At 40.8% G+C, this 15,132-nt stretch overlaps 2 protein-coding genes across 3 annotated transcripts; one reads left to right on the forward strand and one right to left on the reverse strand.

Moving 5' to 3' along the window:
• The first annotated feature begins 320 nt into the window (after positions 1–320).
• On the forward strand, positions 321–8,204 carry preb (prolactin regulatory element binding). 2 transcript variants are annotated; one of them, XM_079561353.1, is made up of 10 exons: positions 321–486; positions 1,192–1,379; positions 2,756–2,951; positions 4,241–4,479; positions 4,896–4,976; positions 5,326–5,450; positions 5,668–5,841; positions 6,194–6,266; positions 6,415–6,574; positions 7,744–8,204. In XM_079561353.1, exons 2-10 carry the CDS (start codon positions 1,245–1,247, stop codon positions 7,836–7,838), a joined length of 1,278 nt encoding a protein of 425 aa, XP_079417479.1. In that variant the 5' UTR covers positions 321–486; positions 1,192–1,244; the 3' UTR covers positions 7,839–8,204. The 2 variants fall into 2 exon arrangements, with proteins under 2 accessions (XP_079417479.1, XP_079417478.1); XM_079561352.1 differs by having other exon boundaries at positions 322–486; positions 4,238–4,479; positions 7,744–8,199.
• Positions 8,205–10,632: 2,428 nt separating this feature from the next.
• On the reverse strand, positions 10,633–14,759 carry lyplal1 (lysophospholipase like 1; the record flags this gene model as incomplete). Its single annotated transcript, XM_079561384.1, has 5 exons — positions 10,633–10,902; positions 10,980–11,095; positions 13,139–13,308; positions 13,540–13,636; positions 14,675–14,759. 5 exons carry the CDS (start codon positions 14,757–14,759, stop codon positions 10,666–10,668), a joined length of 705 nt encoding a protein of 234 aa, XP_079417510.1. The 3' UTR covers positions 10,633–10,665.
• Between the last annotated feature and the right edge of the window lie 373 nt (positions 14,760–15,132).

The following is a 15,132-nucleotide window of genomic DNA, read 5'->3' on the forward strand; positions in this document are numbered from 1 at the left end:
TTATTTATTTATTTTTAGTACGATTTATTTAGGCTTTTTGGATACTTTGGAACAATTCAATATTTTTTCAGGATAATCAGAGCTGAGTGATGCTATTTTGTCATGTTTAAAATATGAAATCCCGATATTCAGTTTGGTCATATTGTAAGCAAATCATACTTAGACCGTACGATAAATAAATACACCATGGAAAAAAAGAAAGCCACGACTTCTTTCTGCTGTTCTCCTCTCCTTGCTGTATTATTGTTTTATTTTATTTTGACTTTAGAGATTTTCTGCTTACGTCACGACGCTGCCTACACCCCGTGCGTTGCTGACGTGTACGTGAGGAAGTCTTTAGCCTGGCCTTAGCCTTTAGCCGCTAAACTTTCCTCTTCGAACCTCAAAATCCTCCGTGACAGGCCTTAAAGATGAGATAATCAACTGTTATGGGCTTTTGCTAGTGGGTAAAGCATCTAAATAAGTGACCCCTAAACGAACACGCAGGTAAATAAACGTTTACGCTAATTTTGTTTTTGAGAGATGCTAGCAAGCTGTTAGCATTGGAGCTAATTGTATAGAAGCTGAGATGTTGACAAATGGACAACAGTCTTTTACTTTATGAATGCACAATCTGCTTATGTCCCCGCAACTGTTATTGTGTGACACACATTGTGTAGTTGTAGAAAAGTAGTTTTAAAGTACATATGCAGCCCAGAAAATGTTAAGCTTATCCAAACCAAAAAATAATTTTCTTTCTTTCTAAAAACTAAAGGCAAATCACATTTATTTAAGGCCAGAGTTTACTGTAACCAATCCCTTAAACTAGTGGATTTCCATTTCCACACGGCCAAGCATAAGATCAAATCAGGACTAAATAGGTCTAAAGTGTCTCAAGTTGACCTAAATTAGACCAAATTGGGTGTGAACCACATCTAAACCAAACTATCACCACATTTTATTGCATTACTAAAGCATGTTAAATTAATTCATTTCTAGTTCAAATGAATTAAATATGAAATTGCAGATGACACCGAGGAAGCCTAAATACATTTGAAAAACACAGGCTTAATATTCAGTTCATTTTGTGAGAATGGCTTCAATGGAGTGAGCCTTAATATACCATGTCGTGTGCCTCATGTGTTTATTATGTGTCCAGGCCTGTAGAATGTTTTGTTATTGTATTTTGCTCAGCATTTTCTGTTCCTGCAGGCTGGTTTAATGCGGCGTTCTTCCTGATTGTGAGTGAAGCGTTTTTAGCAGTGATGGGGAAGAGAAAGGTGCCAGATTTGTATCGAGCCCCGTTTCCGCTGTACTCCGTCAAAGTCGATCCCGGCTCAGGTCTGGTCCTCGTTGCTGGGGGCGGGGGAGCGTCCAAAACTGGAATCAAAAATGCTGTGGTAAGACTCAAAAGCCCTGCACTTGATTCTTTTTAGTCTAGTAATGGATTGGAGACTGTTTTGTACTTCAGTATGACGTAAAGGCAGACACACCTTTGTGTATCTAGTTATAAAGGGATAAGCGATTGTGAACTAGCAGATGAGTTGTTTTGAAACATGTTTGTTTGTGATTGGGCTATACAAAAAACAATACAGATTACAGTAATTAGGACAGTTGAGAATGTGTTTTGAACCCCACAAATTATTTGAAATATACTTTGTCTTTCATTGTTTCTAAACAAAAAGATTATATGGCAATTATAAATAGACCCTTTAACCAAATGAACTGAACATTGCATTTTAGAGGAATAACCCTTGAGTCATTGTGTTTGTCATTTCAAACATATCCACAGTTGCAGTTACAGGCAAAACAAAACAAAATCTTTCTCTCTCTTAAAATTAATAACAGGATTATTATTATATATATATTATTTTGTTTTTAAAGAAGAATGCTATATTCCTTATTCAACACAAACCACTATGCAAATCCCAGTCAAAACCCTTTATAGTTTATACATCCCAGTTTATCCCATTAAGTTTGTCTCTGTTTTACTGATGAACATGAAGGCGCTGTTTACATCCCTGTGAAACTGCAGTAAGTTTGTATCGGAAGCCCTTATCTTTACTCAACAAAGTACTGAAAAGTAAGCTGTCGCCTTCTATCTAGTCACAGCATGAGCCGTTAGCCTTGAGGCTCCTGTATGTTGTTTCACTCGTGTCCCAGTTGATCAGCTGTACTTTTTCAGATGCAAATACTCCCCTGTGTGTAAAGTAGACCAGCCATTAGCATTACTATTGTCAGAGTCAGAACGCAAGGAATGTTGTAACTGCGTCTTAAATGGCCCTCTCTAAAGGAGCAGTGTTTTCATTTTTAAGGTTGCAACTTGTAATAGGGAAACAACTTCTGTGTCTTAGCAGTTTACTAAGTTTCTTCTCAAGGAGCAGTTAATTGAACTCCTCAATTTAACTTCTCGTTCTTGAGTTGCTATCGAGCACTTTTCTGTCAGTAGACTCAAACTAGTGTGAGCAAGAAGCCAAAGAATTATGAACAGGTGGACAAAATGTAGTTAAAACACCAACAAACAGCTGGGAAAAAAACAAACAAACTTGGGAGTGTGTAAACTTTCAAACAAAGGTATAATGTGGGTTTACTTTTGCTTTTGTAGGAAAGTCTTTTAAAAAAAAATAATGAACAGCTCATTAACTTTTGGCAATACTGCTCACTCCAAAAATACATAGAAAATGATAGCACATTTTGAGGATCTGGCAACGGGCCCAGTATTGTAATTTGTGCCATAATGACATGTTGCTGACACATTTTATTCTTTACTCTTCAGCACTTCCTGGAGTTGCAGCGTGTTGGCGAGCACGAGTTCAGCGCCACGCTCCTTCACGCTCACGACACGGAAACCAAAGCCACTATGAACCTGGCGCTGGCTGATGATGTCATCGCCGCGGGACAGGACGGGAACTGCTGCCTCATGAAGTACAAACATGCACAGAATAAAACGAAACCAGCCACAAAGAAAGACGGTGAGAACTAGCACTGCTGCTGCAACTTATTTTATTGTCGTTACTGCAAATACTACTTCTAAAAAGCCTTGGACACTAAAACCACTTGTAGCCCTGTTACGGTAATTATATTTGACAGTTTCACATTGTTGTGTGTCCTGATCAAAAGTTTAAACCAAAACAACAATTGTAGCCTAATGAAATGAGTCAGAGACAAGGACAGAGACTTTAACATCATTGAGTAATAGCATAAATTAGGTAGCTTTTCCGAAACAAGATTAAATATATGAAAAGGGGCCAAAGACTTTAAAGAGACTAGATGCAAGATGTTTTTTTTATGCTCACTACTGCCACCTCAGGTCTTACGCGTAGCTGCAGTCTCTGTATTTAGCTTTTTGAGTGACAGTGCAGGATTTTGGAGGCAGTTGTGGTGAACAGGTCTGGGCTCATTCTACACATTAAGACATTGCTGGAACATGTAGAGGGAGGAAAATACTTAGTTTTGACATTTTTTAACTGTATAGTCCCTTTAACTTGGACTAATTGTTACTTATCCAAGACCCAACTTTAATGCTATCCAAAAGCAAAATGGATTTGCGTCTAATTAGAATAAAAGAAGTCTGTACCACCAGAAGGAATCCCAAGTACATGTAACTAGGCCTGTCACGATAACAAATTTGAAGTTCGATCTATTGAGGCAGGAAAGTATCGCGATAAACGATATTATTGACTCTAACGATACTAGAAACTGTCAACTCTCAGGCATAAAAATGACAGCAAACCTTTGTTCTAAAAGTGCATCATCACATCTAAAATACCGCACAAGCTGCAATAAACATTAAAATGATTTACCTCATGCTACATAAAATGGTAATAAATGCACAGACGATAAATATCGAGCCCAAAAATATATTTTTTATCTGTTATTTATTGAATGATAAGTTGATATAGTAGTTATATATGTGACAGAGCTACATGTACCACAGTTTGGGAACCAGAGTGTAATCCTGTTGGTGTGGTCATTTCTTCTTCTACTGCTGAAGTGCTCTCATCTTTATTTCCTGGACTTTGTTGCGTCATAAAAGGAACACAAAACTGTCCTTCGTTGGCCCTATTGTTGCTATATTCACTGCTCTAACATATGTCATGCTCGCTGCTACCTGCAGAGGGTGCTCTAGCCCCGTCTCTCTCTCCTTACTGTATTTTTCTTATTGAAGCATCAGTTATTCATATGGTCCAAAAAAAGCGGTAACTGTAGAAATAACAAGCACAAGGCTTCAGTGGTTTCTCGTTGTCTGTGTCCTCAGCAGTCAACAGTAATCAGCAGGGCGCCCCCCGGAGGAGAGCAGGTAAAGGGGAAAAAGCGGCTCAGGACAATGCAGACGGTGGAAACCTGAAGGATGACACGGCTCAGATCCAGGTCAAGGGTCTGTCTGAAGTCCAGTCCGACCTCAATCCTCAGGACCCTCTGCAGAAGGTGGTCCGCTTCAGCCCAGACCGGAGTCTGCTGCTGACGGGAGGCACCGACGGGCACATACGAGTCTGGGAGGTACAGTCTTATTGTCACAATGCTGGTTTTGTGGGTGATTGGACACAAATGTAGGTTTTTTGCCTCATGTTGTGATATTGTGGCGAGGCTAACTGTAGGCATTCTTCATTTTCTCTAAGTATACTCTCTGGAGCATAAGATTTGACTTAAGTGATTTCACCGTGGAGAATTCCCTGGAGTGATTTACGGATTTTTCATTCTCTTTCATTTTTCATCTTGCATTTTTTGACATTCTCAGTCATCCTGGTGCCACAAGGCAAAGCCATGAATAAAGAGATTGCTGACTATATGTCTTTTCAATCAATGTATCATTATTTGCCGTCCAATATGCTTAAAAGACCATCTTCAACATTTCTGGATCTTCTGGACAAATGTCTAACATGAGCTGTCTCTAAATAGAGTGTGTTTCTTCACAGTTTCCGTCCCTAAAGAAGAAATATGACTTCAAAGCTCATGAAGACGAGATTGAGGACCTGGATATGAGTCCAGGGAATAAGGTAATGGATAATAAATATCAACAAAACAAAAGTTCTGATACACAACACTTGTATAGGCAGGTTTACAATTTGGTGCATTACTTGTTCACTCTTCAAAGTTTATTGATCAAAGAAATCCATCTTGTTTGGGTGGGCTCAGTATTTATTGTAGGTGCTGATATTTGCACTAAATGGTAGAGCGAGCAAATGTGGGTAGCTGAGTGTTAAATAAATAAAATGTACGGGGATGCTGTTTAGTATATATTGCAATCCTTCAAATCCAACAACAGGAGATTGAAATTTATTTATTTCATTGCATAAGTATACATTTCACAGCTAGTCTATATTTACGCTGTCCTTTTATCTTCAGCTGGTGACGGTGGGCAGGGACTTCAGCTGCAGCGTGTGGAGCGGGGACCAGCTCGCCATGGGCCTCGAGTGGCACCAAACCCGGCCTGGAGTTGGAGAGAGGACCTACCGCTACATGAGCTGCAGGTACGAGCCTGGACTGGACCAGGAAGTATCGTTAGCTATTCGCACACTGTGTTTCAGTCTTTATGAACCGTCCATAAACCAGCAAAAATGAGGCCAAAGTTGATGTTTTGACCTGGTTTACGGTTACTCTCTGGGCCTCTCTACTTGTAATCTGAATAGACACACTGACGACCACTCTCAGATCAAATAATGTGACTCTCGCATGTTTATGTTTCAGGTTTGGTAAAGTGGAGGACCAGAAGGAGGCGCTGCGGCTCTACACGGTTCAGATCCCGCACAAGCGCGACAGGAAGCCGCCGCCCTGCTTCATCACTAAATGGGATGGAAAGAGCTTCCTGCCCATGCTCACTGCCCCCTGTGGCTCGGAGGTCATCTCCACGCTCGCTGTGAGGTAAGTTCATATAACCTACGCCAGTGGTTTGGAGAGAGTTTTCAAATATTGTCAGCAGGACTGGGTTGATTTTACTTCTATCGTTTGTTGCTGGTTTAAACTGGTTACACACAACACAAAAACAAGGTCTTTTTAATCTCTCAGTGCCATAACACCCTAATCCCGCATCTATTTATGGTTTCACTAATTAGAATAGTATTTGTTCTGGTGTTTATTAACAAAGCCCTGCCTCTCACCTGATCTGAGAAGCCCATTATACAAAGGCCTTAAACTTTTCTCTCACTCCTGCTTTCCCCGTGGTTCTTTTAAAGAGTCTATAATGCCAGACTAATGTTTATTGTCCTGTTTTTAGTGATTCCGGGACCTTTCTCGGTTTGGGAACAGTGACGGGATCGGTGGCTGTTTACATCGCCTTTTCTCTTCAGGTAAAACTGATTTAATAAAACAAAACTGCAAGAACATGTGATGGTCGCTCTTTTCAAACTGCAGTAACATTTATTTTGAAATATTGCTGGTCTTCTTGTTGTCCATTAGTGCCGTCTCTTACCTGTTTTTGTATTTGTGTGTTTGTAGAAGCTGTATTATGTGCAGGAGTCCCATGGCATCGTGGTGACAGACCTGGCCTTCCTGCCCAACTCGCCCCGGTGCAGACAGCTGCGAGGGAACCATGAGGCGGCCCTGTTGAGTGTCGCTGTGGACAGCCGCTGCCAGATGCACGCCCTCAGAAACAGGAGTGAGTGGTTTATCTTAGAGCAGTAATACAGTGTATATGCAATAAGGAATATTTAGACAATTGTTACCAACCACTGTATACATAAAACCTATAAAAGAAAGATAATTTGAGCCTCAGTTAAAGACTGATAAACCTGCAGTACGGAGCAAATCTCTATCTCTCTAGTCTCTATTTTGCACTTACCTTTGAATCTACAAGCACCACAATGAGGCAGGGCAGCATAACCCTATAGTGGGCAGTGGAGGAGCTGACAAGAATATGAACAACAAATAATTACTGTGCATCTACTCTATATACTGTCTACATGCACTGCCTCACCTGGATTTAGCAAACTAACTGAAGTTGGTCAGGTCTAGGTTCAGCAGGACTAAGTGCCTCAAAAAATTAGATCATACATACAGTAAGTAGTGTTGTTCCAATACCAATTTTTATGATCCAATACTGATACTCTGGTTCAGAGTAGTCGTTGATACAGAGTACCAGTCCGATACCACAGCAAGTGAATAAAAACTATAACAAAGCCTTAAAAAAATAGGCCAAATCCTATAGCACATGGCTCATTATGCACATAAAACAAAGTCTGTGCACTATGGCTTATGTTGTTAGTTTAAAAATGTTAAAAGTAAGTATTTTCCTCCCCCTACATGTTCTAGCCATGTCCTACTGTGTTGAATGAGCTCAGACCTGTTCACCACAACTGCCTCTAAAATCCTGCTCTGTCACTCAAAAAGATGTTACTTCGGGTCCGAAGTGCCGTCATGCACGAGCTTAATATAGAAGGTGCAGTTACGCGTAAGACCTGAGGTGGCAGTAGTGAGCATAAAAATGAGCAACTTGCATCTAATCCCTTTTAATACTGTAAAGCAAAATGTAGGTTTCATATAAACTGCAAAGAAATATTACATTTAACCTCTTAGTCCCAGCCTTAACTGAGCACATTTTCTCCAGTTCAGCTCTACCCAAATCTAAAAGCTTAGAGCCTATGGGCTTCTACGCCTCATTTGAAAGTTAAGCCTGTGTTCTTTTGTCAAGTTTTTGTTTCATTTTTGCCACTTTTTTTGTAGCATTTTTTTGTAACTCTTCTATTGCGTCTTGTAACTTTTTAGTCACATTTTTGTTGCATTTTTATCCCTGTTTACGCCTTGTTTTTTATCACTCTTTTGACACAGGGTCGTGCCCGGTGTGGCTGCTGCTCGTCTGCTGTGGCCTCATGGTGGTGATCGTGATCCTGCTCCTCCAGAACCTGTTCCCCGGGCTGCTCTGATCCTCCGTCCAAAATCCAGAAGACTTTTTACATAGATTCAAAACTCCACCGACACGCACGGACCTCAGGGCTGTGGACTGCACGCATCGGACTCAATCTTGATTTTAATTTCTGCAAAGTCTTATGTTGTGTTTCGAGAATGAGGAACTTGTGAATATGTAGCGGGAATGATGAAGATTTTATTTGAATATTTAATGTAAAAAATATAAATGAATGAATCTGTCCAATGGTTTACAACACCTCGTCTTTTAAACGTTCTGATTCATCAATTTACATATTTGAATGGTTTACACTGTAAAAAGGGAATATCTACAGGAGTGGAAATTACTTGAAATGAGAACGTTTGACTCGTTTAAATAACAATGCCATTAGCCTTTTTTTAGAGCCTCAAAGTCGCTACATTTCATGCATTAACTCACACCTGAACCGAGCACATTATCTCCAGTTTGGCTTTACTCAAATTTAAATGTTTTTTGAAAAAGAAAGGATGAGAACTCAAACAAAAGAGCAACAAAAAAGCGATGAAAGTGCAGTAAAAAAGTAGCAAAAACTCAACACTTATTGCTTTATTGTGTTTATCATATTTTTGTTGCTCTTTTGTCTCGTTCTCTTTTGAAGCTTCTTTGTTGCATTTTCTTCTCGTTTTTGTCGCAATTTTGAGGCTTTTTTCCAAGAATGAAGGTTCTTGTGTCATCTTCTGAAGTGTGGAACGTTTCGTCTCTCATCCAAAAGGCTTCGTCAGCAACACTAAGGTTTAGCTCAGTTCGCAGCCACATATAGACCATAGGGAGGAGTTAGAGCTTGGCTTAGTCCCTCCCCTTTAGGTAAACATCTTTGTAATTGAAGTTTTTGTCATTCTGTGTCCTAACGACCTAACTCTCGCCTCAGTTTCAGTCTCAACGAACCTAATCTGTGATCCCTGCTAAGCACCGGCCTATTGATCTGTCCTGGGTTCAGTTTCAGCCTCATTAACATGACAAAGTCCCCGAGATATGGGCTTTAAGAAGTTTCTCAGCACTGGAGTCCTCCACTCCTTTTCATTGAAGATGGACGACACCTGTACGACTGAGAGCCTACACAGAGATTTTTCAAGAAGCTTTTGGGTAAATTAAACCTGGAGAAAATGTGCTCGGCTCAGGTGGAGGTTAAACAAAAAATATCTTTGGTATTTTCAAACACGAGCAGATAAGATATGAAAATTTTATTGTCAATTTACAAGAAACTCCCTGTGTGTGTGTGTGGGGCTACAGTTCGGTGTCTTTGAGGGAGTTTGTATTCAGCTTCCAGCCAGCCCGGTGGATGAAGCTGACTGCATTTCAGTCAGCTGGACCTGGCCCAGAGACTCCACAGCCTCCTCTCCAAAGGCAGTACACTGTAGCGACTGTGATGTGGGATCAACAGTGATTCTGAAGGCTTTGTGGATGAGACCGGAGGAGTAAATACACAGAAAATAAAACGGAGCTAGTTCATTTTAAGATTGCTTGTTGTGGTCTGAACCCATTCCTTTCTTTCATTACGCATTTGGTTTTATTTATTTGTAGGAAAGGCGCCTTGGGATGACAATAGAAAGAAGATTCCGTTCCATTGCAATTACAAAGGGATCCTTGACGCATGAAATGAACCAAGAACATTCATACGAGCACATCTCTCGCAGTTAAACCAACCAGATCTAAAGCCTTTCATATTGGCAGATCATCATTGCATAGTTACGAGTCATAACATTCTCAAACATATCAAATGCGTGATTACAACAGTTAAAACGATTATCGAAAACAAGAGAAAGTTGTACGCTTATAAAGATCTAGTTTTTGGGGAGCAAAGTGATGCGGTTGTTTTAAGCATTGGTGCAACTTCCGGGTATCACTCATTAAAGGCCTCAACTGTCTGAACGTAATACAGTCAGATGGATTTTCCTCAACCAGTAAAAGAAGTGGATATTAAAGTGGACCTGTCATGCATATGGAGCCTAAAAACAGACTTAAAAACATTATTTTGGAGCCTCAGTTTTGATATTTCACGTTTTATAAGTTGAAAATATCTCTCTAAGTATTAACCTCTTAACTCCCACCTGAACGGAGAACATTTCTTCCAGTTTGGTTTGGCTACTCAAATCTAAAAGCTTCTTGAAAAAAGTGTAAAAATAGCAACAGAAAATTAGCCGAGAAAGAGGATGAAAACGCAACAAAACAGCAACAGAAAAGTGACAAAAAAAGCGACCAATATGCCACGAAAATAAACCCAAAAAAGAGTGATAAAAATGCAACGAAAAGAAATGTCAAAAAAGGTTGCAAAAACGTGAGGAAAAAGATCCGTTAAGATGAGTTTTGTAGGTCTTAGCTTTCAAATGAGGAGTTACTCTGGCCTTATAGGCTGCAAGCTCCAGTCGAGAAGCTTTCAGATTTGGGTAAAGCTGAACTGGAGAAAATGCGCTTGGTTAAAGTGGGGGTTATGAGGTTGAATACTAATGAAATGCAGGAGAAAGAGCTGGTGAAAATCTTGACTGGGGCTCCTCCTGCTGGCAGCTACAGGAATAATTTTCTTAAAAAATAACTTCCAGGTTGGATACAGCGTGGTTGGCAGCTCCAGCAGTGCGTCATAAACACACTGAGCACAGAACGGCTCAAAATTGGATTATGGGCTTTAAAAATGCAGTTTTTGGGTGGAACAATGAGGCAAGTACAGAACGAGGCGCTGACGCCGTAGAAGAAGAAACAGCAAAATTTGCAGCTTTGCCCGAGGATTACTCAAAACTGCTTGAATGTTGGTGGTTGGCTGGTTGAACCTCAAGTCTCGCTGTCCCACAGGTCAGAGTCAGTTCGTCTGGAGGTCAGGAGCTGGTGTTTGGCAGTCGGCTGAGGATCCACTGCCGGAGGAGCTCCATTTCTGGCCGACAGAGTTGATGGTAGAGTCCCGGAAAAGAATGGAAAGTGCACTTCATCCCGGCTTCCTGGAGCAGAGCGGAGGTGTCCTGGCCCCACTGATGCAGAACCAGATCGTCGCTCGTCCCGTGGCACTGTAACAACTCCGGGACAGACAGGCGCAATCTGCAGCGCTCCTCAACCGCCTGGGAGGAGAGACGGGAATTCAACATTATTCCAGTGTTGGAGGGAAGAAAAAAAAAAGATCAGATGTAGATCTTACCTGAAAAGCCACAGAATCCTTGTTGAGGAAGCTGGAGAGAGCGAAGACTCCGGCGACGTCTGGGTGGAAACGACAGGCCAAATGTAGCGCCATGGCTCCTCCCATCGAGAACCCGCCTGAGCATAAACCACCGGAGGGAAAACAAGCAGAACAAATCACATGAAATCAATTCACTTTGGTGGGAAAATGACATTCACTTTTTGTTCTGACAATATATTTTATTCCGCCACATACCCCTTACTCTCTGATCTCTATCTCTTACTTTGCTAGAGTAATAGTGAAATAAATCTCTGTATTGTAAACCTCTAAACATGCAGTCTTCTCTACAACGTGTTAAAAATATGCACTTTGTATTAGAGCTGGAACAGAGTTTGGGATTGTGTCGTCACAAAGCATTATGGGAAATGCAGCAACTCTGTGGCTACATTTGTTTCCATGTGTTTTTACACTTCATATCTCACTAATATTTAAATTTTTCACTTTGCCAATAATTAACTACTGGAGAAGTTAATTTTAATACACTTTTGTTTGCTGTTTTATTAATTTATTATATTTTTTCCCCACTTTTAGGGCCGACGACATTTTGACCCATTTTGTCCAGCCAACAGAGAATGTATTAAAGGGTCTATACAGAGTTTAAAAATGGTAACATTATATAATTTCCTCCCCTAAATGTTCCAACAATGTCCTAAGGTGTAGAATGAGCCGAGACCTGTTCACCACAACTGCCTCTAAACTCCTGCACTATCACTCAAAAAGGTGTCACTTCGGCCATGCCCGCGTTTAATAGAGAAGGTGCAGTTACATGTATGACCTGAGGTGGCAGTAGTGAGTATAAAATGGCTAACTTGCATCTAGCCCCTTTAAATTAATCAAACGGTTTGACTAAACAATTGCTATTGATATTATTTGGCATCGATTAGCCTTACACCTCTTAACTCTCACCTGAACCGAGCACATCTTCTCCAGTTCAGTTTTTCCCAAATCTAAAAGCTTCTCAAATGGAGCTTACAGCCTATAGGCCAGAGTAACACCTCATTTGAAAGTTAAGCCATTTTCATCTCGTTTTTGTCGCTTTATCATCACTTCTTTGTCGCCTGCTTTCTTGTGTTTTCATCCTCATAAAGTGTGCTCGGTTCAGGTGTGGGTTAAGAGATGAACTGACCAGGAGGGGCCTACATAAGTCCCTGTTTCTGTCTTTATATGAACATTTTGGACCAAAGCAGCTGTGGTCTACTGATCTTACACTTCACATAAGGTCAGGGACAAATGCTGTGATATTCAGAGTCACCTGCACCCACCCGTTTGCCTCCACTAACTCCACAAAGCTCTGATTTGTCCCTCTTTTGACCCCTTCACCTGAACTCTCTCCCTTTGTGTTTAAAGATGAAATAGTAGGCGATAAGAGTAATGTTTAAATTAGTAACGTCTGTGCCCCTAAAGTCTCAGCAGACGTCTGGGGGGAACTTTGTTTGCCAGTAGCGAGGATTGAACAAACAACCTTTGAGTTAGAGGGCTCAAGTGTAAGTTGTCAAGTATCTTAAGAGCGGGAATTACTTTTTAAAAGTCAACTGGACGGAAAAAGTTTCTATTAAACAGCTCCTAAAACTATTATTTATCCAAAAAGTCTGGAGCTCTTTGCAGCCCATTTCTGCTCTTTATCGTTCAAGACACAGTTGTTTCATTTAAGCAGAATCAGGAAGCCGTCTGAGGTAAAGGCCCTGATTCTCCTGTGTAAAAGCAGTTTTATTCAGCTCTGGTACAGAATAAAAGCATCATTTGACTTGGGGAGTGCCGGTGTAAGGGGCTTACGTCATGTCATGGCTGTAAGGGAGAGGAGTGGGTTCTATGTGGAGGAGGAATCCACAGAAAAATGATACAGCAGTTCTACGAGGGACAGGATGTTTATTACTGTAAAGACAATTGTTTTCTCCCGGGAAATGGCCGTTTTTTGAGAGAGAAAAAACTGTCTCCATGGGTTTTAACAGAGTTGTTTTTCATGTAAACATGTAGGTGCGCATTAGCCTGAAGGTTTGGGGAGATTTTCAGAGGCTTTAAGTTTGCTTTTATTAATTGTCCTCCTATGAGAGGCATTACTTTTTCACACTCCATATACTTTGACTAATAACAATGTGTTTAATTATTTGTGTTAGTCTTACCAAGGATGATTCTGTGTTTGGGGATCCCAGCGTTGACCTCATCTTGAATAATGGACCCTAAATTGGCGGCCATGGAGTCTATGGAGTCGAGATGCTCCGGACTATCCCTGGAAATCTTCAACCGGTCGAACCAGACGTTCGATAGAGCCCCTCGCATCGGAGTGTACGGCCTGAGGAGCAGAAACATGTGGGGTTTTTTTTAGATACAGGAGCTAAACCAGAGGAGCTGCAGAGCGACGTTCCAATTCCCCCAAACCCTCACACTCTCCGCAGCTGGACTAGTCTGTTTCACTAACTTACCAGAGATGTGCCTGTGGATCCATTGCTCCCTTGGAAAGCTGAATACTGTCATTTATTTTTAAGGATCCTGGCAAATGAGAAACACCCACTGTGACACTCACCTCTCTGGAGCGGTGGGATAGAGGATTTTGATGTGAGGAAAAGCCAGGTCAGGAACAACATCTCGGACCCAGGCTCTCAGACCCTGTCCGGTGTCACCTGAAACACATAACAACTGTGTTATTGAGTGTCAAAGGATATCAACACCTAATGTTTGTTAACAGCTCATAATAACTATAATGAATCCTGGCTTTGACAGATTATTTGGACCATCTCATTATCGGGGACCGCTTTAGCCAACAAAATGCAAGTGCACTAGAGGCAAATGTTATTGTTTTACACTGTTCAAACACAGTGTGTGAAAAATGCTAAGTTTGGGCGACAACAAAGGCACCACGTTCAAGGTCAGACTGTGTGAAGTTTGCATGTTCTCCCGTGTTGATGTAGGTTTTCTCCAGGTTGTCAGTTTTCCCCCACCACTAAAAACATGTACAATAGGCCAAGTTGAGAATGAGTGCGTTTTAGAATTCGAGTATGTTCATGTTCCCACACATCCTATCTGTGTTCATGCACTGCCCCAAACTAATAAACAGGTTTGCAAGATGCCAACAAATAGCTAAATCTGACAGTCACTCATTAACTGTACAACAAGAGGGTCATTCTGAACAAAAGGGGAAAAAACACAATATAGAACTTTAATTATGCCTATGCATCTCTTACCACGGTCTTAACCTAACGTTACAACACTAGTTATACACAGCACATACCACTGGTGACAGTTAACCTTGACGTATCGCAGGCTTATATATACAGTCTATGGTCGTAGGTGTATCAATAATCAAAACAGCTGATCCATGTGTGTGACACATTGACAATATGGTGTGACATGAAAGTTAGCATAGCTACAGTATTTCAGCCTCCTGCATCAATTACTGTATGTTATTACAAATAATTCTAACAATGTTTTATTTAAGATAGAGCTGCGTTTATTGTAATCAATTTTATTCCATTAATTATAGCTTTAATAAAGATATAAAACTGTAGAAAAAGTGTAAACAATGAAGTTGCTAGCTGTCTGCTAAGGTCAGGGCAAGCTGCAAACAGTGCGCTAAAACAACAGCGACAACGCGAAAACTCCACAAAGCTTGGATTTGAACAGTAAAGTCCCTGTTTGTCGTGTGAGAGAGTGTGGAGCACCTGATCCGTGCAGAAAGACGATAGAAGCGGTGTGTTTTCCAGTGGGAGACACCGCACACAGCTGCAACTTCCGAGCCGCCGCCATGACAGCTGTCCCAAACACCGCGAGACTTGGGAGGCGAAAGTTTGTAGCGGTTACTATAGCGACCGTGGTGATTAATCTCAGTTCTTGACCAAATGAATGAACACATGCCAACATATTGAATTATTGGATAATTTAATCATAAATTAAATGTCTGTGTGCCACTGTAAAGTAGTAGCCCGAATAATACAATTTAAAGACTTTATTATTACTATGAATATTAATTTGACTGTGCCTATGATACAAAACGTAGCCTATATATTATCCTTATCCCCCGCCCAAACCATATGCATTTTCTCCAGTTCATCTTTACCCAAATCTAAAAGCCTCTCGACTGGCGTTTTTGTAGTTTTATTTTGTTTTATAGGTTTTTATG

This window comes from Gobius niger (assembly GCF_951799975.1).
Source record: "Gobius niger genome assembly, chromosome: 8".
Classification (NCBI taxonomy): Eukaryota; Metazoa; Chordata; class Actinopteri; order Gobiiformes; family Gobiidae; genus Gobius; species Gobius niger.

Coding starts and splice junctions, on each gene's coding strand:
- preb (XM_079561352.1), top strand. CDS start 1,245: ATGGGGAAGAGAAAGGTGCCAGATTTGTATCGAGCCCCGTTTCCGCTG. Junction 1,380..2,755: donor CTGGAATCAAAAATGCTGTG/GTAAGACTCAAA, acceptor TTTACTCTTCAG/CACTTCCTGGAGTTGCAGCG. Junction 2,952..4,237: donor ACCAGCCACAAAGAAAGACG/GTGAGAACTAGC, acceptor CTGTGTCCTCAG/CAGTCAACAGTAATCAGCAG.